Source organism: Protopterus annectens, chromosome 2.part1, assembly GCF_019279795.1.
Source record: "Protopterus annectens isolate FY-2018-M chromosome 2.part1, PAN1.0, whole genome shotgun sequence".
NCBI classification, from domain to species: domain Eukaryota; kingdom Metazoa; phylum Chordata; order Ceratodontiformes; family Protopteridae; genus Protopterus; species Protopterus annectens.
The window spans coordinates 561,466,253-561,489,239 of record NC_056729.1 but is presented as its reverse complement, the minus strand read 5'-3'; the positions used below and the strand labels follow the sequence as shown (position 1 = coordinate 561,489,239).

General features: G+C 42.0%; 1 protein-coding gene across 1 annotated transcript in view; it reads right to left on the bottom strand.

Annotated features, from left to right (window-relative positions):
- The window catches only part of PTCD3 (pentatricopeptide repeat domain 3), a 1,733,015-nt gene that overhangs the window by 592,237 nt on the left and 1,117,791 nt on the right, over positions 1-22,987 (bottom strand). Inside the window, exons 16-17 of the mRNA XM_044063464.1 lie at positions 8,699-8,727; positions 8,497-8,603 (exon numbers count right to left, since the gene is read on the bottom strand). Of these exons, the coding sequence (XP_043919399.1) occupies positions 8,497-8,603; positions 8,699-8,727 (136 nt within the window). The remainder of the gene's footprint in view (positions 1-8,496; positions 8,604-8,698; positions 8,728-22,987) is intronic.

Here is a 22,987-nt window from a genome sequence, read left to right as displayed (position 1 = left end):
CTGAATCCTCATAAGCATACAAGGGCATGTCTTCATAAACAGATGACTCAGAGTCGTTGGACTCGGTCTGTTGAGGCTGCTGGGGAAAGGTCTCTCTTCCTCTTAGCAGGGGTAGGCTGGCTTCCCCTAATCAGCATAATAAGGTCTTCTGCCAGTTTAAGCATTTGATGTGGTGGCAAGGGAGCAGGTGCATGTGTTTGGGTCTTCGGTTTTCTAGACGTAGCGCGTATTCTTGGCCTTAGAAACTCGGTAGTTTTAGACAGACCTGAAGACGCGAAAGAAGTCATTGGTTTGTGTCGAACATCGGAAATGCGAAGTACTTTCTCAGAAGCCAATGCCTGCTCAGCAGCTCCAGACCCATCCAAAGTAGAGACATCCACAGGTTCCATAGTCGAAGAGTCTCCGAATGGGTCTCAGTAGAGGCCTGCGAATCCACTGAAGTGGGCATCAGGGGCTGCGAAAGCACCTTGCTGAGTACCGGCAGACTGGCGACTAGCTTAACGGAAGCATCGTTGGCAACTTTCGACCTATGGGGTCTGTGTCTGTCTTTATCCTTACATTTTTTCAAATATCGGTAGTTGGATGGCTTACCGAAGCCATTTCGGAATATGGATATCGAGAACGAAAGTCTTTAGCGACAAAAATGGCCCAACGATGGATGGGGTCAGGCATTCAGCAAGGCACAAAACCAACAGCGAGGTACATCATGGTCTGGGCCTAAACAGGTGACGCAGTAAGAATGAAAATCTCGGTGTGGTATTTGCTTTCCACATGCAAGACAATTGTTAACTTTTTCTGACATCAGTTAGAGCAAGAAAAAAGGATCCCAAATGGGGTACTTAGCTTTACAAGACTTCAAGATGATTCAATTCGTAAATGAAAAACTCAGGTAACAGCCGACCTGCACTCATGCGAACTGCTTCTGCTATGGGCTGCTCGGCAAAAAGACTGATGTAATGGCGTCGGCTGCCTGCTTTTATACCCCTGACATCAGTCCTGGAGAGACAGCAACCGACGCAGAAATACTAAGTCTCTGGTATTTGGGCTGACTGAGGGCTACCTGCAGGCAGATAACTCAAGTGTGATGACTGCAACAGTAAAACACAAAGAACATCAGTGGCTTTAAGATCTGTAAGACCTCAAAGGAACCTGCAGATAAGGGAGAACCAAGTCACCTGCTCTTTGTGAGTGTGACATTGCTCAAGGGCAGGTGTACACGTGTGTGTGTGTGTGTGTGTGTGTGTGTGTGTGTGTGTGTGTGTTGTTGGATTATGTGAAAGCTGAAGACTGTGCAGAACAAGGTGGTGTTGGGCAAATGCAGGCTTTGGAACTAACTCCATAAAGGTGTAATCCTACATAATCATCTGAAGCTCCCACCACATATTAAGCCTTGAACAGCAAGCTTCAGTGTGGAAGAAATAGTTGAATGGTCCTTGACCAGTTTCTGCTGGTCCTCAAAGGCCTGAAAAGTGTGACCCTGAAAGAGTTACTAGTTATGAGTAACACCAATCTTTGAGTGAATGACTCTGAGACAAGTCCCCAGGATTAGGCTGCTTAATCAGTCACCAGCTAATCATACAGAGGATGGGGGCAATGCAAGAATCCCTGGGATGCCGTCACAAGAATTGAAGGTGTGTCTCTCCCCTGTCCCCAGGCCCTTGAATGAGACAGAACACTGGTTCAGGTTTGAACCCCCACTTATTGAGTGTGAATTAAACAAATGAAAGGCACTGGGCAATCAAATATAATCCAGACTTACTTCAAGAATGTTTGAGCATAGCCAGGTTTCCCAATGCTTGTCTTGAGACAATGGTCCAAAATATGCCTGTACCTGTCATAAGGACCCTCTCCAGCAGACATCCAACCAAACAGCTCTCATTTGCTGCTATCTTTATAATCTGGGCAAGCAACTTTTGCTGCTTTTGGCACTTGAGAGTTAAGTACACCAGGCACTTAACCTTGAAATCCAACATCATATTTGTCCTCTAATACACTACAGAAACACAATGCATGCAGTTGGTGGCAATTTTCTGACCATACAAACTTAATGTGCATACAGGTGAAAGAAGTACTTCACCAGTGACAAAGAAAAATCAACTGGTGAGCTCTGGGGACAAGCATGTCTATGTATCCAGCACATTATGTCCACAGGAAGTGGTGGGACATGCAGTAATTTTACAGAACCAAGATTTTGTGGGGAAATCTTACCATAACCATATGTCCTTCTCTTCCATGTTGCAGTATTCACACTCAGATTTCTAGCCCTCAGGTGATTGGATGCCAGCTCCTATACAAAAGCTTAAACCTGGCTGATGTAGGTGTGGAAAGTCACATGTAGAGCCATAAACCAGGGACTATAAATGTGATGCCTGCATGCACAGACCTCAGAACTTGAAGCCCATATAAGTGTGTATAAGCACAAGGAGAAGATGAACAAACATCCCTGTAGAGCTGAACAGAACAGCCTGTAGGGAGAGGATACATAGGTGTACACCAAGCATCTATAAAAGTAGAAGGGGGCATGGAGGTAGAGAAGGAATACTACAACATGGAAGAGAAGGACATCTATGGTTATGGTAAGATTTCACACAACTATTCTATGTCCTTCTATTCCTGTGTTGCAGTATTCATACTGTGGGAGAGTACCACAGCATAGGAAGAGTGATGGGCGGGGGCAGAGGTACAGGATTCCAAGATTCCCTGCAGTATTGCTCTGGCAAATCCTGCTCTGACCCTGAAGACGTGGTCTAGCTTGCAGTGCTTACTGAAAGTATGAACTGTAGACCATGCAGCAGCTTCCATGATGGAGGCTGTGTCCACCCCTTAGAGAAAGGTTTTAGATGTAGCCATTCCTCTAGTGGGGTGAGCTCGAACCCCTAGGGGCAATGGTTTGCCATGCTGAGAGTAGCAGAAGAGAATGTATTTCCTAATCCAGGAGGAAATGGTTTGTTTGGAGACGGCCTTACTCAGAGCCCTGGGGTGGAAGGAGATGAAGAGTTGATCAGACTTTTTGAAAGATATTGTTTGTCTTGACAGAATCGTAGCTGTCTGTGCACATCCAGAGAATGAAGGATCCTGTCTGCATTATTAGATGGAGAGGCAAAGAATGTCAGTAGATGAATAGACTGGTTAAGAGATAGTTCATTCACCACTTTGAGCACGAAGGAAGGGTTAGTGCACAGAGTCACCCTGTCCTTATAGAAGATGGTGCAAGGGGAAGAAGCCATGACGGCCTGCAATTTAGACACTCTTCTTGCGGATGGCCACTAAGAGAATGGTTTTCCACGTGCACATTTGCAGGGAAGCTGTGCTTGCTGGCTCAAAGGGAAGTAGGGTTAGTTTTCCAGTATGAAGTTGAGGTTCCGGGGAGGAGGAATGGGTTTCCTTGGTGGTCTGACATGCAAAATCCCTCTCAGAAAAAGTTTGACGTACACTCTGGAGAGACAAAGTAGCTGTAAAAGCAAGCATGCTGAAATGGCAGAAAGGTGGACTTTCAGAAATGAATATGCTAGTCCTTCCTTAATGAGCTCACATACATAGCTAAGGACCAAAGAGAGATCTGCTTGAAAAGGGTCCCTTGTCCTTAACTGCACACCAGTTTAAGGATCTATGCCATTTGGACAAATATTTTTTTCTGGTAGATGGTTTCCTGGCCTCCCTCAGGACTGAGAGCACGTCTTCTGAGTTCAGTTGTCTGAATGGGATCAGAAGTTGATCACCCAAAGGGTCAGATGCAGTAAAGGCAGCTGAGGGTGAATGAGAGATCCCTTTTGTTGGGTATGTAGGTCCACCTTGTGGGGTAACATGTGGTGACTGCCCTTAGCTAAGAAGTGAAGAAGGGGGAGCCAGTGTTGCCTTGGCCAATACGGAGTCACCAGCAAGATCTTTGGTTGTTCCTTGTTGATCTTCAGTAGGACCTAGTGTATTGGAGGGGAGCATACAGGAACACTCCCTTCCATGGAAAGCTGAAGGCATTCACTCTTCATGCTAGTGGAGTGTGATCCCTGGAGCAAAAGCTGTTTGTTCTAGGGGGAGGCAAACAGATCCACTTGAGGTGTACCCCACTGATGGGCAATGTCTAAGAAGGTTTCCCTGTGCAACATCCATTCGTGCTGAGGGGAGGATGTTCTGCTGAGCAAGTCTGCTAGTTTGTTTTCCTGAGAGGGAATGTAAGAGGCCTGTAGTAAGAGGTTGTGCCTGGTTGCTATTTCCCAGATTTGTAGAGTTACCTGTCATAACTGGTACACCTTTGTTCATCCTTGCTTGTTGGGGTACCACATGACAGTTCTGTTGTCCGTCACAATGTGTAGCAGGCCTGGTTGCAAGACTAGAAGGAAAGCTTTGCCAGTAATAATGGTGTCATTTCCCTGACACTGATGTGTTGCTTTTGAAGTGTAGGGTCCCTACCCTGTTGTACCCTGAAGCCCTTGAGCTCTGCTCCCCACCCTAAATCTGATGCATCTCTGTGCATGGTTTGAGTGATGGGGGTAGTTGGTGTGGGGTGCTTGGTTCTGTGAAACTTGCTGAATCCATCACTTTAGTTCTGTTTTTAGGGAGGGCAGGAGGGGAATAAGTTTGTCTAATGAATGTTGGTTTTGAGACCATACATTTTTTAAATACCAATGGATTTTTCTCATGAGATTCCTGGCTATGGGAATGGTTGCTGCCATGAGACTTAGGACTTGCAGAAATTGTCTTGCAGAGAGATGGGATTTTGTAAGTAGGCCTTGAAAATGGCTGGAGAGAGATAATGGCTGGAGAGAGATTGCACTTTGTCCAGTGGGATAAAGGATCTCATCAAGTCTGTTCTTATCCTGCAGCCTAGGAAAACTTTGTCCTGCTGAGGAAGAAGTGAGGATTTCTGGAAGTTGATAGTGAGCCCAAGCTGTGGAGGACAGTCATTGTGAATGAGAGATGGTTTTGCAGGGTGGATTCTGATTCTGCCAGAATAAGAATGTTGTCCAGGTAAGGGTAGATTTGGAGTCCCTTGTTTCTGCAATAGGCAATGGCTGGAGCCAGGCACTTTGTAAATACTCTGGGAGCAGTAGACAAGCCAAAGGGCAAGGCTGTAAACTGAAAGTTTGAAGAATGTCCAGTGAAGTGCAGACACCTCCTGTGGGAGGGTATGATAGGGCTGTGCAGATAGGCATCCTTTAGGTCCAGAGTGACCATGAAGGCCTTGGGTGAAATGAGGGGTAGTAAAGTTTGTAGGGAGAGCATTCTGAAGGATGGAACCTTTAGGACCAGGTTTAGATAGGATAAGTCCATGATTGGCCTCCAAGGGCCATCCTTTTTGGGGACTAGGAAAAGGCGGGAATAGAAGCCTTTTCCTTCCTGTCATGAGGGAACTGGCTCTATAGTTCCTAGAGTCAGGAGTTCTTTCAGTATGAGAGGGAATAGATGTAGCTGATTTCTTGGAGGGAAGGGAATTCTTTTTGGCCTTGGCTATTCCTTCCAAGATAGAAAATATCCTTTTTGGATGATGGAAAGCACCCAAGTATCTGAGGTAACTGTTTTCCAGAAGGGGAGGCATTGAGTAAGGTGGGAGGACAGAGGGAGTTGATACAGGCAGTCATGCTGAAGTGGAACCTCCTCGGTCAGGAAAGGGCTGCTTGGCAGGTCCCTGGGAATTAGGAGGTCTGGAGTAAGGCAATTTCCTGGACCCTTCACAAGGTCTAGAGGAGGAAGAACGAGATGTAGATGGAGTTCTTACAAAAGAAGTCTTAGCAGGGTAGTTCCTATAGTATCTGGGGAAGGGAAATACCAGCAAGTGCTTGATGTCTTGAAGCTCTTTACTTTTCTCTTGTAGATTTTTGAAAAGTTCTGCTGAATTCTTAACAAATAAGACATTTTTGTCTAGAGGAGCATCCATTATCTTGGGTTTAAAGTCCTATGGTAGAGGTTGGAGGCATAGCCAGGAATATCTACATAAGACAGATGCAGATGCAGCAGACCTGGCTGCTGCTTCTGCCACATCACAACTTCACTAAATGGAGTGTCTGGCTACTTGAGTAGCTAAACACAGTTTACATGCAATGTCATATTTTGTGGGACAGTCAGGGGTAGAAGCTAGTAATGTGGAGGCCTGAAAAACAAGTTCTAAGGCATATTTTACCATGTGTGTTTGGTAATTTATAGCCCTAAAAGCTAAGGTGGAGGAGGTATATACTTTTTTACCAATTGTGTCCATGGTCTTGCTGTCCTTGTCTGTGGGCAAAATGGAAGCAAAGGGTAATTGCCTAGATTGTCTGTCAGGAGCCATAGCAATGACTGCAGGGTCAGCCATGGGAGGTTTCATTAGAAACTTTTGTCCATCTGGAACTTTATAAAATCTATCCGGCCTTTTAGGGGCAGGTGGTTGAGATTCTGGATTCTTAGAGGCTTCATTAAAGGCATCCAGAAAGGCTGGTAGAACTAGGGGGAATAGCTGAGGGGGAGGGAGATTCTAACTGTAGAAGCTCAAAATACCTTTTCTGTGTATCTGTCATCAAGGTAGTATCCCACTTGAAGCACTCTCATTTTTGTGATAGTTTCCCCAAAGGAAATATCCTCTGGAGGAGGAAACACCCTCAACAGAGTCTTTGTCTGGGGAGTAATAGTCTACAGGAAAAGCAATTTGAGACACAGATTCCTCAGAAGAGGAATCATATTGTTCAGGTTCTTCTTCTCCCTAATGAGTAGTAATTAAAAGGAGGGAAGAAGCAGAGGCTGGCCTAGAGCTCAGCAATGGAATATCTGTAAGAGCAGGGTCTGAAGGCCTAAGGGCCATGAAGGCCTGCAGTAAGGAATTGGTGAATGTTTGTCAATCTGGAGTAGCTTGAGGCATAGGGCTCAAGTGTTTATTTTTCCTTAGTTGGCCTAGAAACTAAGGTCTGGGCAGGAACAGGAGGAGTCTCAGTCGGCTGACCAAGTACTGGTTCCCCCTCAACATCGGTTGAGGCTAGCGTCTGGGAAGGCTCTGCTGACGTGCTCTCTGTAGCTGCAGTAATGATCTCTTTCAGAGGATCTATCGAAGCTGACGGAAGAATTGGCTGTCCCACGACCACTAAATCAGTAGACGGCGGCAAGTCCGATGGCGGATCTGCAACGGGAGTAGGGCTGGAAACTTTGGGCTTCTTCCTTGGTTGTTAAGTTTGGGTGACCAACTCGGGATCTATCCTGCGAGCAAGGCATTTCAATCTTTAATTCTTGAGATACAAATTTAAAGCTGCCAGACAGCTGTGGAGGGTTTCTGGTACGAATGATTGACAAATGGAGCAGGCCTTATAGTCATGCTCCTCACCTAAGCAAAGCACACACTTGTCATGTGAATCCCTATGTGGCATCTGACACCCGCAATTACATTTGCTCTTTTTCTGACATTGCCTAAATAGCTGAAACAAAACCTACAGCAACCAAACTCAAGTAGCAAGAAAGCGAAAACCCCAACAGGGTACTTATCTTTTTTGAAGTCTTCAGACTGAGTGGAACGGTCGAAGCGTACCTCGTCTGTGACTGAAACGTTCTGAGGTCTGTGCGTGCAGTCTTCACATTTATAGGCCCTGGTTTATGGCCCTACATGTGACGTCCCACGCACATACAGCAGCCAGGCTTAAGCTTTTGTATATGAGCAGATGTCAGATCGCCTGAGAGCTGAAAATCTCACAGTATGAATACTGCAACATAGGAACAGGACATAAATGAACTCTGACTGGTGAACCAAGACTATGGACCCATCAATGAGGAGTCACAATTACAGTTTATGCTCTAAAAACATGGAAAACTACAGATGTTGACGTACGTAGGTGGATGCTCCACTTCATACAATTTTCATACTTTGGTCCTATTACCACCATTGCAGACCTTCAAAAAAATATATTCACTTCCAAGATCTTACAGCATCCATCTGTACATAAAATCCTCTCAGATACCCAAGTGCGACTTCTGGTCTAGACAGAATACAGAAACTGCTCTCTTGGTGATTTTACTCATAATAAACCGAATTTATGTGAAACTATTGTCACCCTATATCATAACGTCACTAAAACTTTCAGCAACTACGACATTCTCTTGCAGGGACTAATCTAATTGGGTCAACCCCAAACCTCATTCTGCTGGCTTGTGGGTTACTTATATGACTGAATTCACATGCGTTAGTTAACTGAAAGGAATCAATCTGGTCAATGCAAAATAAAGCATAACCTTAGCACTAAGATGCACAGAATGCCAACATCATCCATGTGTTGGCCACCTCCAATGCATGCTGAGGTGCTGAGTTTTGTAACATTGTGCAAAAACATACCTGTACTCCAACAGCTGTCACTACTTCATAAACCATTCAGTGAAAACCATCCATTTTGATTGCATAAGCTCTCCCTCTTCACACATTTTCATAATCAATGCCCACCTCTTCACACATTTTCATAATCAATGCCCACTAGCTATACAAACTATCACTTTACAAACCACTTGAAGTCCATAAAAGTTAAAAGGAACTAGACCACACAATACACTTACTAAAAAATACTCTGGTGGTAAAAATCTCCTAGTAACTTCCAGTTGTCACCAGTTTCCAACAGCTTGTGTAGGCGATATGCCAATTCAACATCCTTAAGATCCAAGCACTGCAGTTAATTACAAAAAAATAAATAAAATAAATTAGCCTCAGAAAGCCATGCAAGTGCAGTCATTTTTAAATTAGACTGGTAGCGATACTTACAACCTTCATGGCATTTGCAAAGAAGTTTACTGCAAAGAAAAAAAAACATCAACAGTTATTTTCATTTCCAATACAATTACAGCAGTCAGCTCCATCTTAAACTCTGACAGTAATGTTTGTTACAGTATAACAAAGGCATACACATTTCTGAAAACTGAAAAGCACCACTAATACAATATATATGTTAAAATTAAGATTGTGAACCAATCTTTCAAAAATCCCTTTTGGGAAGAAAATGGGAGTATCTTAAAAACAAGACTACACTTACACAAAAGGAGGAAAAACTCCAACAATCAATATCCTCTGTCTCTCTCCTCTTTTGCTATGAATACGTACTTTCAGCCTTTGAGTTCCACATCTTAACACTCCCCCCTAAGCATTATGGTAGGCCCCTGCTACACAAACTTAACCAGTTTAATGTTTCTCTTCTGAGGGAATTCTTTGTAAGCAGGTAGAACAGCAAGTGTGTGAAGCTGGCACACTGAAATATGAGAAAAATCTTTTAAATAAAGAAAGCACTTTTTGACTTACCAGTTCAGTTTAACCCAGGATGTGAATTACTGTCCAGCGGGTGAGACCAGTCATCTTATTGGTTGTAGAGGACGGTTTGCTCCTGTGTCTTCTGCCAAGCCCCTGCCTCCTCTCCAAGTCACTTTCTGTCTGGGGCCAGGTTTCTGAGCTTGTTCCATTTACAGAGCTATAGCACTGATGCTTACACATGGACTGTTTGCCTTAAAGCATTACAGAAGACTATTTTAAGGCATTACAGAACACTGCAGTCCTCTTTATAGGTTCATACTAGGCTATCTGCCCTAGGGCATTTATAAGCCTAGCCAGTGTGTGTTTGGCTTTCGCCACCCATTTTAAATTAATTTTGCTATGCCCTTTTTTGAGGTTAGTATACTGTGCCTCTGTCTAACAGTGACACAGAAGTGATACCTGGGGTAAACCTACGATCCCCCATCCACTCATCAAGATTCCTCTTGAAGAGAGTTAATGAGGGACTCTGCCTAACCTGGACTGGGATTTTATTCCAGGGTGAAGGGAGCCTCTGGGTTATGAATCTGTCCCTCCAGCACGTCCTATTTATTTCAGTGCTAAGGCGTAGCTCGATGGGATTTGTATTTTCTGAGGTGCAGCATGTCCATTAATTCCAGGTTGGACATCGCTTTACACATCAGGCACAGATCGCCTCTGAGCAGGCGGTATGCCACTGAGTAGAGCTGGAGTTTCTTTAACCGGGCAGCATATGGCATCTGTTTGAGCCCTTTGATTCTCTTGGTGAGGTACTTTTGGGGTCTTTCCAGTTGCTACAGGTGTCTGGTAAGGTACATCCCAAAAGGGGCATTGTACTCAATTATGGGCCTGATGAGGGATGAGTAAAGAGGCACAATGACCTCCCCTGATCTAGATGTGAATCCCTTCATGATTAGGTGGGCTATATAAAGTTTTTCTAACCACTTTGGCCACGTGGTTGTCAAATGAGAGATTACCATCAACTTGGGTCCCCAGGTCCCTAATTACTTCTTCCGTACTTAATGGATTACCACCTATGTGGTAATTTGTGGGCACTTTGTTTTTTCCAAAGGGGATGACTATACACTTTTTGGTGTTTAGCTTGAGGCCATGGCTCTGGCACCAGTTGACTGTTTCTATGAGGTCTTTTTGGAGGATGCTTGTGTGGGCTGGAGAGTCGATTATAGCGCCCAGTTTGCAGTCATCTGCGAACTTGGTCAGCCACAGTCCTTCAGTGTTGGCCTGTACCTCCGAGAAACATATACCGAACAGGAGAGGTCCCAGGACTGAGCCTTGTGGGACGCCACTCGTAACTGGTTTGGAGTCTGACATGGCTCCAGCAATTCTAACCATGTGGGTTCTGTCCTTGAGCCAGTTTGCAACCCATCTAGTGACATAGGGGTTTATATTTAATCTGGTGAGCTTATCTATAATGCCCGAGTGGGGTATTGTATCGAAGGCCTTTGCGAGGTCCAGGTAGGCTGTGTGGACCACCTTCCCCTCGTCAATGGCCTTGGTGACTGTTTCAAAGAAATCGACCAGGTTTAAGAGGCAGGATCTGCCCTTAAAGCCAAACTGGGTAGGATCCAGTGTCTGTAGGTCCCCAATATCTTTTTTATGAGGTCCATGATGATCCTTTCCATAGCTTTGCAGACCAAGCTAGTCAGGTTTATGGGGCGATAGTTTCCAGGATCCGTTGAGGCACCACCTTTGTGGAGAGGGACCACTGTTGCTGTACGCCACTCTTTGGGTACATATCCTGTGGTAAGGCTGAGATTGAACAGTAGTTCTATGTTTGGGTTTAGCTCTTCTTGGAGTTCATGTACGCAGCCCGGGACACCGTCTGGTACCACTGATGCTGTGTTTTTTGCTTTGGAGAGGGTGGCTCTTACCTGAGCATCTGAGATGTCAGGGGGGCAGCACTCTGCTGGGATAGATATTTGCCCTTTTGGTGGGGAGAGGGGGGAGAAGTTTGCGCTGAACTGGTCAGCTAGGATGTTGGCAATGTCTGTGGGTTCGGTGTATTTTTTGTCATTTTGGACTAATTCTGAGCATATCTGGGAATTCCCACCCAGGTTCCTAACATAACTAAAGAAAGCCTTGTGATTATCCTTAGTGTTCTGTGCAATTTTTCTCTCGAAGCTGGCCTTAGACGATTTTATGAGTGCCCGTAGTTTTTTGCTAACACTGATCAGAGATGTCTTCCCTTTTTGGGATTTTGCTTTATCATGTAGTAGCTTCCTCCTTCTACTGTATAGTTTGTTTATGGCTGGGGTCCACCAGACAGGACGTCTGCCTTTGGAGGATTGGGTCTTGGTTTTATTTGGGATTGCATGATCCATGCATTCCTGAAGGTGTTCATAGAATGCGTTTATAAAGGATTCTGCGGTCTGGGCCGTATTTTCCACAGGCCCGGGGGCTTTGAAGGATTCCACCTCGGTTTTGAGTGTGAAATTTGCTTTAGAGAAGTTTTTCACTGTGGTTTTCTGGGCAGGGGGTGGGGTCGGGATGTGAATATCCAGTGAGATTAGTTTATGGTCTGATCTTACCAGTGAGGGATACACTTCTGGTCTGGAGCATAGAGTCCCCATGTTGGTGATGATCAGGTCCAGTATGTTTTCCCCTCTTGTGGGAGTGGTAACAAGTTGTTCCATAGCATTTGAGTTTATAAATTCTAGGAACCTTTGAGCTAGGGTGTTGGAGCTAGAGTAATGCTCCCAGTCTATGTTTGGGTAGTTGAAGTCGCCCAATATAATGGTGTTTGGAGAGACCTTCATATTTTCCAGTGTTCTCAGGAAGGCCGTGTGGGGTTCCTGGGTTTGGGAGGGTGGTCTGTAGCAGGCTATAAACTGGAAGGCAGTTTTACCCACTGTTAGTTGCACATGGATAGTCTCTGATGCTTTGTGCTGTGCCACCAGCCTGGAGGTGTGGGTATCTTTGACGAATATTGATACTCCCCCTCATTTTCTTTTTCGGTCCAAGTTTTGGGGGCCGAAAAGCATGGTATGAGGTATAACCTGGTAGTGCTGGGGTGCTCTCTGGAGCCTTGAACCAGGTTTCTGTTACTGCACAGATATCAATGTTCTCCATGCTAAGGAGAGTTTCGAGTGCATGCATCTTGAGGTTTAGACTTCTGGCTTTGAGTAGCATTACTCTTAGTTTCTTATCCCTTGTGATACCTATGGAGGTGGGTTTGTCTTTTGAGCCTTGCCTAAAAAAGGCACTATGGGAGTAGCAAGAGCCTTTGCCAATATCCGAAAGCCCAGGGGTGACAGGTGCAAGCCGTCCCTAGAGAAGCATCGTGGCTTGTCGAGCATGTCATCCCAGGCTGACAGGCATTGGATCCCCTTTGAATGACACCAATACTTAAGCCAATTGTTGAAATTGATCATCTTGTCTTCATATTGTGGCATCATTCTTGGGGAGGGTAAGATGCTACTCAAGGTCAGGGTCATACCGGCCTGGGCCACATGCTCAGAGAGCTCTTCTATGTCTCTTTTCATGTAGTCCAGGGAGGTACGTCTCAGGTCATTCACACCAGCATGGACAATGACTGAGTCATATTTGTACTTGCCCTGGAGTGACCTGAGTGCTTGTGTTATGTGGCGGATCCTAGCGCCTTACAGGCAGCTCACCATGACCTTCTCCTTGTTCAGCCTGGTGAGCAGGACGTCAGTGTGCCTGACGATAGAGTCACCTATTACAAGTGCATCAGGTGTGTTGTTCAGCCTTAAGGGCTGTGACTGTTCAGCACACTGGCTTTGTGAGCTGTGTGTTGCACGTGTTTTGTTTTGGGGTAGCGGTTGCTTGGGTGTCTGCTTTGGAGGTCTCTGCTGTTTAGGCAGATTTTTATTTAGAGCCTCCAAGTATGTTTTTGTGTGTTTATGTGCTTTGTTTGCTGTCGTGGTAGGTCTATGTGAGACTGGAATTGTAGTGAGTGTGGTTTCCTTCTCCTCCTGACTGGTTATGCCAGTACTGAGTTGAGAGAGCTTTGCCTCCAGTTTGGCTATATGGTTGCATCTCTCACATGTGTTGGAATTTGTTGGGAGGAGGAGAGGGTTGTCTGTGTACCTGAGGCAGTTGCAACATTGCCTCAAGATTCCAAGATTCACCAGCTGGACCGGAGAGGAGATTGACAACTGACCTTTGGACATTCTAGAATAGTATTGGGAATTCCTTTATCATTGAAAAAAAAAGGGCCAATGGGGAACAAGGTACTCAAGGGGAGTTTGTGAAGGTGTAGTGCTTTTAATTTTTTAGTGCTGACTTGTATAATTGCTTTAGTGAGCAAGTGCCAGGTAACTTAAATGCAATGTGTTACAGGTAACTTAAATGCAAAAATGACAAACAGCAACTTTCTTTCAAGTGAAACAAGGAAATAAGTACAGTAAGCAATACATATGTCACTAGGGATCCACAGAAGCACTGAAAAGCCGCATTTTAGGTGGAATTAGCATTTCAGGGAAATAAGCAAACAAGCATACAAACAAAGCTAGATTCAGCAGGCCTGGATCTAGTCTTTGCTACAGCAAACAAGGTGTACCAATTTCAGTAAGAAACAGTTCAAATATGCAGGCACTATAAGCCTTTAACCAGAAATTCCCAGCTCAGAAGGGCAGAGTCCAGCCTCTCCTCCCACAAGAGGGCAGACCACGAACCTTCTTAATGTAAAATAACTGGCCTGAAGCCCAAGTGCTTAAACCATAACTAATACACTTTTAGAACAACAGACACTGAGACCTCAATCAGCAGTTCCCAACTTAGAAGGATGTAAGCTACCTTTCCTGCCTCCACAGTGCAGGCCACAAACCTTCCTAATGTAAAACAACTGGTCTGAGCCCAAGTGCTTAATCCAAAAGACTTAGAATGATAGCTACACTTTAATCAAGTTGCTACCAAGCAGTAATAAATACAACTGAATACTTTAAAGAATGCCTGGATTAGTGCTCAAGTTATACAAACAAAGCTAGATTCAGCAGGCCTAGATCTAGTCTATGATACAGCAAACAAGGTGTACCAATTTAGTAAGAAGCAGTTCAAATATGCAGGCACTATAAGCCTTTAACCAGAAATTCCCAGCTCAGAAGGGCAGAGTCCAGCCTCTCCTACAAGAGTGCAGACCATGAACCCTCTTAATGTAAAATAACTGGCCTGAAGCCCAAGTGCTTAAACCAGAATTAATACACTTTTAGAATAACAAACACTGAGCCCACAATCAGCAGTTCCCAACTTAGAAGGATGTAAGCTACCTGTCGTGCCACTACAGTGAAGAGCACAAACCCTCCTAATGTAAAACAACTGGTCTGATGCCCAAGTGCTTAAACTAAAAGGCTTAGCGTGAGTTTACTAAACATTTATTTTGTATCATCCTATTAATTAATTGCTGGCACAAACAGTAGTTTGGTACTTCCCTTGCACATTCCTGCATAACCACCAGATGGGGAACACAGTCTTAACTACATGAGCCTCTTGTTGAGTTAAGGGATAGAAAAGTGAGAGTGGATTGATGTCAAGCAGCAGTTTGGAGTGCAGATCACAGATTGCCTTACTTATCAGGGATTGATAGAGTACAGACAATGAGAAAGGTCTAGAGTGGAGTCCTTAGTGAAAGACCTGCTCTACCAGAGTTTTTAATAAAATCTAAAACAGAAGCTGCTGTTAAAAAAGCAATAATTAGTACGGCATATAAAATACTGTACAATATCTATGAAAATCAGTCAGAGGTAGTTAAAAAACATTGGGAAGAAAACAGAAAAAGTTTAAAAGGGAACATTACATGGCTCCCAAGTAAGCAACAATGTCCAGCAGTTTTAGGGGTTTTGCTTGGAAGTGTTTGCATAGATATTTTTATACCATAAGCAGACTTTAAATAATTTCCCTCAGGTTGATGGCAAATGTTGGCAGTACGATGGAGAAGAAAGAGGTGGCTGGGAACATGTTTTTGGGAGTTTGATGAGTTGGCAAAATTTTAAAATTCCCCAGAGTACTCTGTCAATAGTATTGGGGAAGCAAACGTCTTTAAGGACATGATTCATTTCAGCCGGGACGCAGGATCTGAATTACCTAGACATTGGAAGGCCTTAAGTTTAGTTCTGTTGGCTGCAAAAAAGCAATTACTAGAAAAAGGAAATCAGAACTAAACCAGGTGCATTTAAAATAAGTGAATATTGTGAGAGAGATAAAATAAATGGAAGAGGAATCATTAGAAAAGGGAAAGAGCAGACTAGAGAGAAATAAAAAGAATTTGAGGGAACACATGCAGAATAATGTCCGCAAGGAGGAGTGAAATCTAAGGGAAGGCAGGAATTTATCAATTTAATGCTGAACTGATGACAAAATAATAAAAAAAAAACATATATGATGTATGGAGAAAATGTTAATATGGTTGCTTTTCTTTTCTATTAATGTACCTGAATCTATGTCTTAAATGAAAATTTAATACAAGTGTTTAAGTGCATTGGCTACCTTTAAAAAGAAACTAAACTGTGCATTGTTACATTACATGCATTAAAGTATTAAGACTGCTGGGAGGCAGCTACTTATCTACTCCCTTCCCAAAATTTCAAACTTCACTTTTCGCTGAATTGCTTGCCAATATGCCTTTAAATGTTAATTACACTACACATCCCACATTTCTCTCAACCATGTGTATTCACAGCCCTTATGATTAATTGCTTGCACCTGCTGACAGCTTGTCTCTAAAGAAAAACAGTTAATAATGAGAAAACAGCTAGTATCTTTTCAGATGCATGCATCTAAGTTTCACTCAGAATGGTTCCACTTCACAATATCGAATTACTGAAAACCTGAACTTCATATGGTCGAGACCATATGATCGAGTTTTCAGTAACTCGAAATTAGGAAGTGGAATAAAAAAAAACCCCCAAACACATTGTTTCTGCAGGGGGCAAGCCCCTATGCACCCTCCCTACTTAAATGTTAAATATTCTGTTTTCCAACTCTGTGGGAAAAAACTGGAACCCAACTTTAATTTCTTCAATGCCTCTCTTTAAACAAAACCTCAAACGACACCTCAAAACAAACTGGTTATGCCGCTGTAAGCAACCCTGATTAATCTTCTCCTTCACTACAAATATTTCTCCTCTTGAACCTCTACCTATTTCACATTCTTTGCAGTAGGACTTTAACTGCTTTACAAAATTCAACATACTGATGTAATCTATCCTGCTTAATGCTCTGAAAATCTCTATCCTGTTAATATACTGATAGTCTACATGTATGTCACTGCATATTGAATTATTCTATACATATTGTCACCTCTACTATTGTAAATACCTACATTACTCTAGTAATACTGCTGTAATTTATTGAATTCTAATTACTTCCTGCTTTTTGAATAATCTTCTATTGAAATCCATTCATTTATTATGTATTAATATTGATTTTTAACGTTTAACTGTTTTTTAATTATTTTTTAATTTTTAAATGTTTTTTTAATTTTTAAATGTTTAATTTCAATTTTTATTTTGTTCCACTGGAGCTTTTCTCCCCAGGCCTCTACTGAAAATGGAAATATATCCATTTAACATACCCGGTTAACAAATGTAAAATAAAATAAAATAAAATAAAATAAATAAATAAACCATCTCCGTGATTGCACTATAGCGAGGAAACGGGAGATCTCCCGTTCTGCACTTCTGCATACAGTGGGGATGGGAGATTTCCCTTTTCCCCACTGTAGTGTGATCTTGGAGTTGGTATATTTAAGTAGGGGGGTGGGGGTGCATGGAGGCTTGCCCCCCTGCAGAAACGATGCGTTTGGGCTTTTTTTTTTTTAATTCCACTTCCTAATTTTGTGTTACTGAAAACTCGATCATATGGTCTTGACCATATGAAGTTCGGGTTTTCAGTAAATCGATAGTGACATGGACCCCCCAGAACATACTATTTGTGCTTTTCATGGTTAATTGCCCACATCTGTAGACATTTTCTCTCACTGAGAGCATTTCCTAATGGAAATAAAGCCAAATACAAAGAAATTGCCATTTTCCGTGCCTTTGTCATTTTGTCTTACTTTCTAAGTCTATTTGCTTAAAAAGGCATTAATCTAGAAATCCAACCATGTAGAACACTGAAAATTATCTTTTTTACATATAATTTAATTAGCATAATTTTACAACCTGCACCCCCATTTGCTTATTTCTAGCCTGTTTTGACTTGTAGCAGTGTAAAGTATAGAAACATTACAATACAAAGTGCTTTCATATTTTAGAAGGTTTAGCATATACAGCAGTCACTGATAAGATCTGCTCCTCCTAGGACTCATTTAAAATACTCATGACTGCACCCCTATACAAAATTATAGTATGCTATTTCTATAATTAAATTTTACACTAATATTAAGAACAAACTGTTTTATTTACAGTTACTTACACAGTCCCTTTGGTGTCCTTCTAAACATTAAGGAAGAAGTGGAGTATATGCTTTACAGTTCAACTACCACTTTAAGAAAAACAAATCCCAGTCTTTCGCCACACTTCTTGTAAAGCCACATTTCAAAAGTCCAATCCCATACCTAATAGCATTGGTGCTTTAGGGTCTCTTATTCAATCACAAATTTTACAATGTTGCTAGTCTTTCTGATCATCTCCATCTCCCCCAAGTCCAATTACTGGTTCAAATCCAAAGTACTGCTGATCCTTTTAGTCAGCTCCTATGCTTTTTGTTGTTCGAAGAATTTTCCTTTGGAACAATGGAAAAGGTTTCACTGGCTCTGGGCTTTATTATCAGAAGAATGAGAAGCAGAATCACCCTCTATTCTCCGACTCATTCTTTGTTGGCTAAACTTTTCTATTTCTAGTTTTAATAACTGGGAAGAGTATGAAACCTACTGAAGATGATGGAAGGAGGATGCTACAGAGGAGCCTCCCCAAACACTCACGTAGAATGGGTCTGGCAAAACCAGCTCTGTCCCTGGAAATCATGTGCTACTTATATAAATGTTTAGTAAAAATATGTGCAGATGACTAAATAGCAGCTTCCAGAATGGATCTACTATCCAGACTCATAATAAGACACCAGAAGATGCCATAGCCATGGTAGAATGACCAGAAGAAAAGATTCTTACCATGAAAAGAATAGCAAAAGGAAACATCCTTAGAAATTCAGGAGGAGATAATCTGATTAGAAAAAGTTGCATCCAATTTCCAGGAATGGAAAGAAACAAAGTTACTCAGATTTCCTTATACCTTTAGTCCTGTCAGTTAGTATCGGACCTGTCTTTGCAGATCTTAATTAAATTCCTTCATTATCATTCTATGGAGAATGGAAAAAGGAGGAATACGACTAGTTTGGTTTAGAGGCAAATTATTAACAACCCAGAGCATAAAAAGAGGACTAGTACAACAAGAAACTTCGTTCGGAAGTGAAAGTTCGGAAATCCTCTAAGCAGAAGGGCTAATAGCAACAAAGTTTTCTGAGTACAGTGATATAAAAAGACTGAAGACTCAAAAGGAGGCAGAATCAAATTTTCAAGAACAAAATTAAGGTCCCACGGAGGAGGAACAGGCTTTCTTGGAGACCTAACAAGAAGGACGTCATTCAAGCATTGTTCAACTTCAAATCTAGAAGCATTGTTCAACTTCAAATCTAGAAGCAAAAGGTGGAGTCAAAAGCAGACATGCAGACATGTATAACAAATGAGATTTAACAGGAGTATGGCAGACCAGAATTGAGCAGCTCACTCAAATAAGAACTACAGGAATATCCCCAGAAAGAGAGTCCCAGCATAGAGTATCACGCCAAACAGTATATTCCAGCCTCTTGCAAAGTCTTTTCCTTCAAATATTTTTATTGATTTTTTTTTTAAATGAAATACAATTTATCATAACAAATAATTTAGGTTAACAGCAAAAGTTACCACATGCAAATGGAGAATAGTTGCATGACTCCAGAATCATACACCAATGCACTGTACGAACATGTGCACAAATGCATGGATCTCGCCATACCCAATAGAACCAAGACGCTCTCCTCAAAAAAGGAAGCCAATGTGGTGGTCCCCTGCCATAAACAAGCTCTACAACAGGAGGAGGAAACTGATGCAGAACAATGTGAAGTCCCAAGACTGGAAAAACTCCCTTATCAGCCTCAACAAAAAGTTGAGATCTCTCATCAAATCTTCTAAAGTTAGCTAAGAAAATGAATTGCAGCAGATAGTAATGACAACCACAAGCCCGTCTATAGTTATGTAAAGAATCTCCACGGCAATACCCAGATTTGCTCTGAGCTACTGCACAATGGTACCTTCAATACAGAGCCAACGGATATTGCCAATATACTGGCCGACAGGTTCAGTGCCAACTCTGCCCCCCCCAAAAGACCAATCACAATATCAGTAGAGTGCCAGGCACCCAGTATTACTGATGCACAGGTTAAAACAGCACTGTCCAAGGCCAAGAATACAGCTTTTATGGGACTTGACAATATCCCTGGCTGTGTTCTACATGAAGTAGAGAGTGAACTGGCACCTCAACTGTGTGCCCTGTTCAATCACAGCCTCACATCAGGCTTTGTCCCTACCGAATGGTGCACTGCTATAGTCATCTGTCTCCACAAAGGAGGAGCGACTACAGACCCTGGGAACTATTTCCCCATTAGCCTGACGAGTCTGATATGCAAAGCTATGGAACGCATCATCATGGGCCTAATAAATGAGGCTATAGGGAATCTCCAAACTCTGGATCCCACACAGTTTGGTTTTGTGAAAGGTAGATCATGCCTGCTCAACTTGGTCGACTTCTTTGAGTCCGTCACTAGAGCTGTGGATGAAGGTAAGGTGGTTGATACAGCCTACCTTGATCTGGCCAAGGGCTTCGATACCATTCCCCAATCAGGAATCATAGAAAAACTCACTAAGCTACGCATCAACCCCTATATCACTAGGTGGGTTGGAAACTGGCTCAGAGATAGAACCCACAGTGTGAAAGTAGCTGACTCTAAGTCAGACTGTCGACCAGTCACGAGTGGAGTCCCACAAGGGATCTGTCCTGGGTCCTCTCCTGTTTGGTATCTACTTCTCAGAAATCCAGGCCAACATGAAGGGACTCTGGCTGACAAAGTTCGCAGATGATTGCATGTTGGGAGCCATTATTAACTCTCCAGGTGATGTTGACATCCTACAGAAAGGCCTCACTGAGACCAACGACTGGTGTCAGAACCATGGCTTTAAGCTCAATGCCAAAAATTGTGTCATCTCCTTTGGGAAAAACCCAGTTCCCATGAATTACCACATCGATGGTAGTCCACTGAACACAGAAGGCTTTATAAGAGATCTGGGGACACAGGTTGACAGCAACCGCTCTTTTGACCACCACATTGCCACTGTGGTCAGAAAGTTTTTCTATGTGGCACATCTCATTACTAAGCGTTTTGCATCCAGGAAGAAAGAGGTGGTCTTCCTCTGCTCTTCCCTCATTAGGCCAATCAAGTACAATGCCCCATTTGGCAAGTACCTCACTAGACACCTGCAACAACTGGAAAGGCAGCAAAAGTACCTCGTACAGAGGATCCTAGGCCTTAAACACTTGTCCTATATGGACAGATTAAAATAAACTCCAACTATTCTCAGTCTCATATCGCCTACTTAGAGGCGATCTCTGCTTGGCTTACAAAGCCATGTCTGACCCAGCTCTGTTAGAAATGCTACATCTAAAGAAATCCCAATCCCTCTGCACCACAAGCTCCATAGACCTCAACCTCATTACCACAATCACCAGAATGTGCTGGAAAGAAGGGTTCATAACCCAGAGACTGCCCATGCTTTGGAATAGACTTCCCATACATGTCAAACGGAGCACTTCACTGGCCCTCTTCAAGAGAAATCTTGATGAGTGGATGGGAAATAGAAAATTAACCCCGGGGATCGCTCCAGTGGCTCTACTCAACAGAGGCACTAGGAACTAAGGTTGGGTGGCACGATGTCAGGGTAATCCTATGGGCTAGGCTTGTAAAGGCTTCAGGGCCATTAGCCTAGTACACACCTATGAATACAACAAACTATATACAAAGTTGTCCAAGTTCATAGATGCAATTTTTTCCATTCAAAAAATTATTTAAATTTATATATTTTCTCAGTCAATTCTCTCTAGTATTTCCACTATTTTTTGCCAAGAGATGTAATAAGAAGTAATCTTTTCTCTTCTCAATAGTTGCTAGTTCCATTCAAGAAACAATCAAAGCCATGTTTCTAAAGTCTTTAAATGTTGGAGGCAAGTTCACTCTTCCAGTTGATTGTTATAATCTTATGAGTGATGGCTAGGAGAGTCCATTAAATTGAAAACTTTGTTCTGGTGACACACAGAGATATAGTGACATTAAACAAAATTACAGACTTCAACAGCTGAAATTTATCATTAAAAAGTATTTGTAAAAAAAATAAATAATTTTTTTTTTTCCCCAAAGTTTTAAGTAAGTGACAGTCATAGAACACATGTTGCCAGTCTGCCTTCTGTTTTATTTTATACCTCCAGCAACCGATATCTAGTCTAAACATCAAGTCTAATTTGTGAGGCGTTATGAAAGTTCTATGAATACATTTCCATGAAAATAACTTCCACTGTATTGACAGGGAAGTTGGTTTAGAAGAAACTAGCATTAACCTTTTATCATTAGGAAATTATTTTATAACAGTCCCCCAAATTTTCTTTCTAATATACTTTTGCTGATTTTATACATTTTTGACAGATAGTCTTTAAAAAAACAATTAAATGTTCTACAAGTTTAGGAACACTGTCTAGTATTTGAACTCTAACTTTAACCTATCTATAACATACTACCTTAAATCCTGTATTGCTAGCCACATGTTGTCTATACTAAATTGATTTTTAACTTGTTCCATTGTTAGACGTTTACCAGACTATCAACTGATGCCAATAGATCAGATCATTATGTTTTAAAATTCTGACTGTAGCCACATCAAAAGTATTAATATTATTATATGAGAACAGGCACTAGGATATAGCACAAATACCTATGCTTTTAATATCTGGATCTTTCTTAAGGCATTTGCTGAACCATTTCAATTAATCTAACATACGTTTAGAACTTGTACATTTATTTTTATTATTAACTGCATAATCTCTTACTATCTAGAATAAGATTATTAGATATCAAATCTTTATATTGAGGTGACACTGTACTGTCTGAACTTAACGAGATGCTTTCAAGTATTTCTTAATTTAGCTGAATAATTATTTAGCCAAAAAGATACTATCTTTACAGTAGATGATATCGCATGCATCTCAATATCTGGGAAATTTAAACTCCCACCTCCCAGTCATTTAGATGATTAATAGATATTCTGGGTTTGTTAGGGTACCATATAAACATTAGCATCATTTTATTGAATCTTTCTATATACTGTTTAAAGGGGGATACAGAAAGCTTGTATAAAATATAATAATTTCAGAAATATGACCATTTTAATTATATACAGTCTATCTTCCATAGTAAAGAAGAATTTGCCCCATTTATGAATAAGACTATTCATGTAATCTAATATATTATTAGTGTTAACAGATAGCATTGCATTTATGTCCTTGGTTAATGTTACCCCTAGATATTTGATTCGGTCATCTGCAGGTATATACCAAGAACATTTCTTGCTTAAATATTTATTATGAGTTCATTAGTATTAATTTTATTTTCATTACATTTCAGTCCAGAAATGTTCTGAAAAAATTCAACTGAGTTCATCAAAGCAGTCAGCGAATTGTCATTATCATTTAAAGTTAGCAGGATGTCATCCGCAAA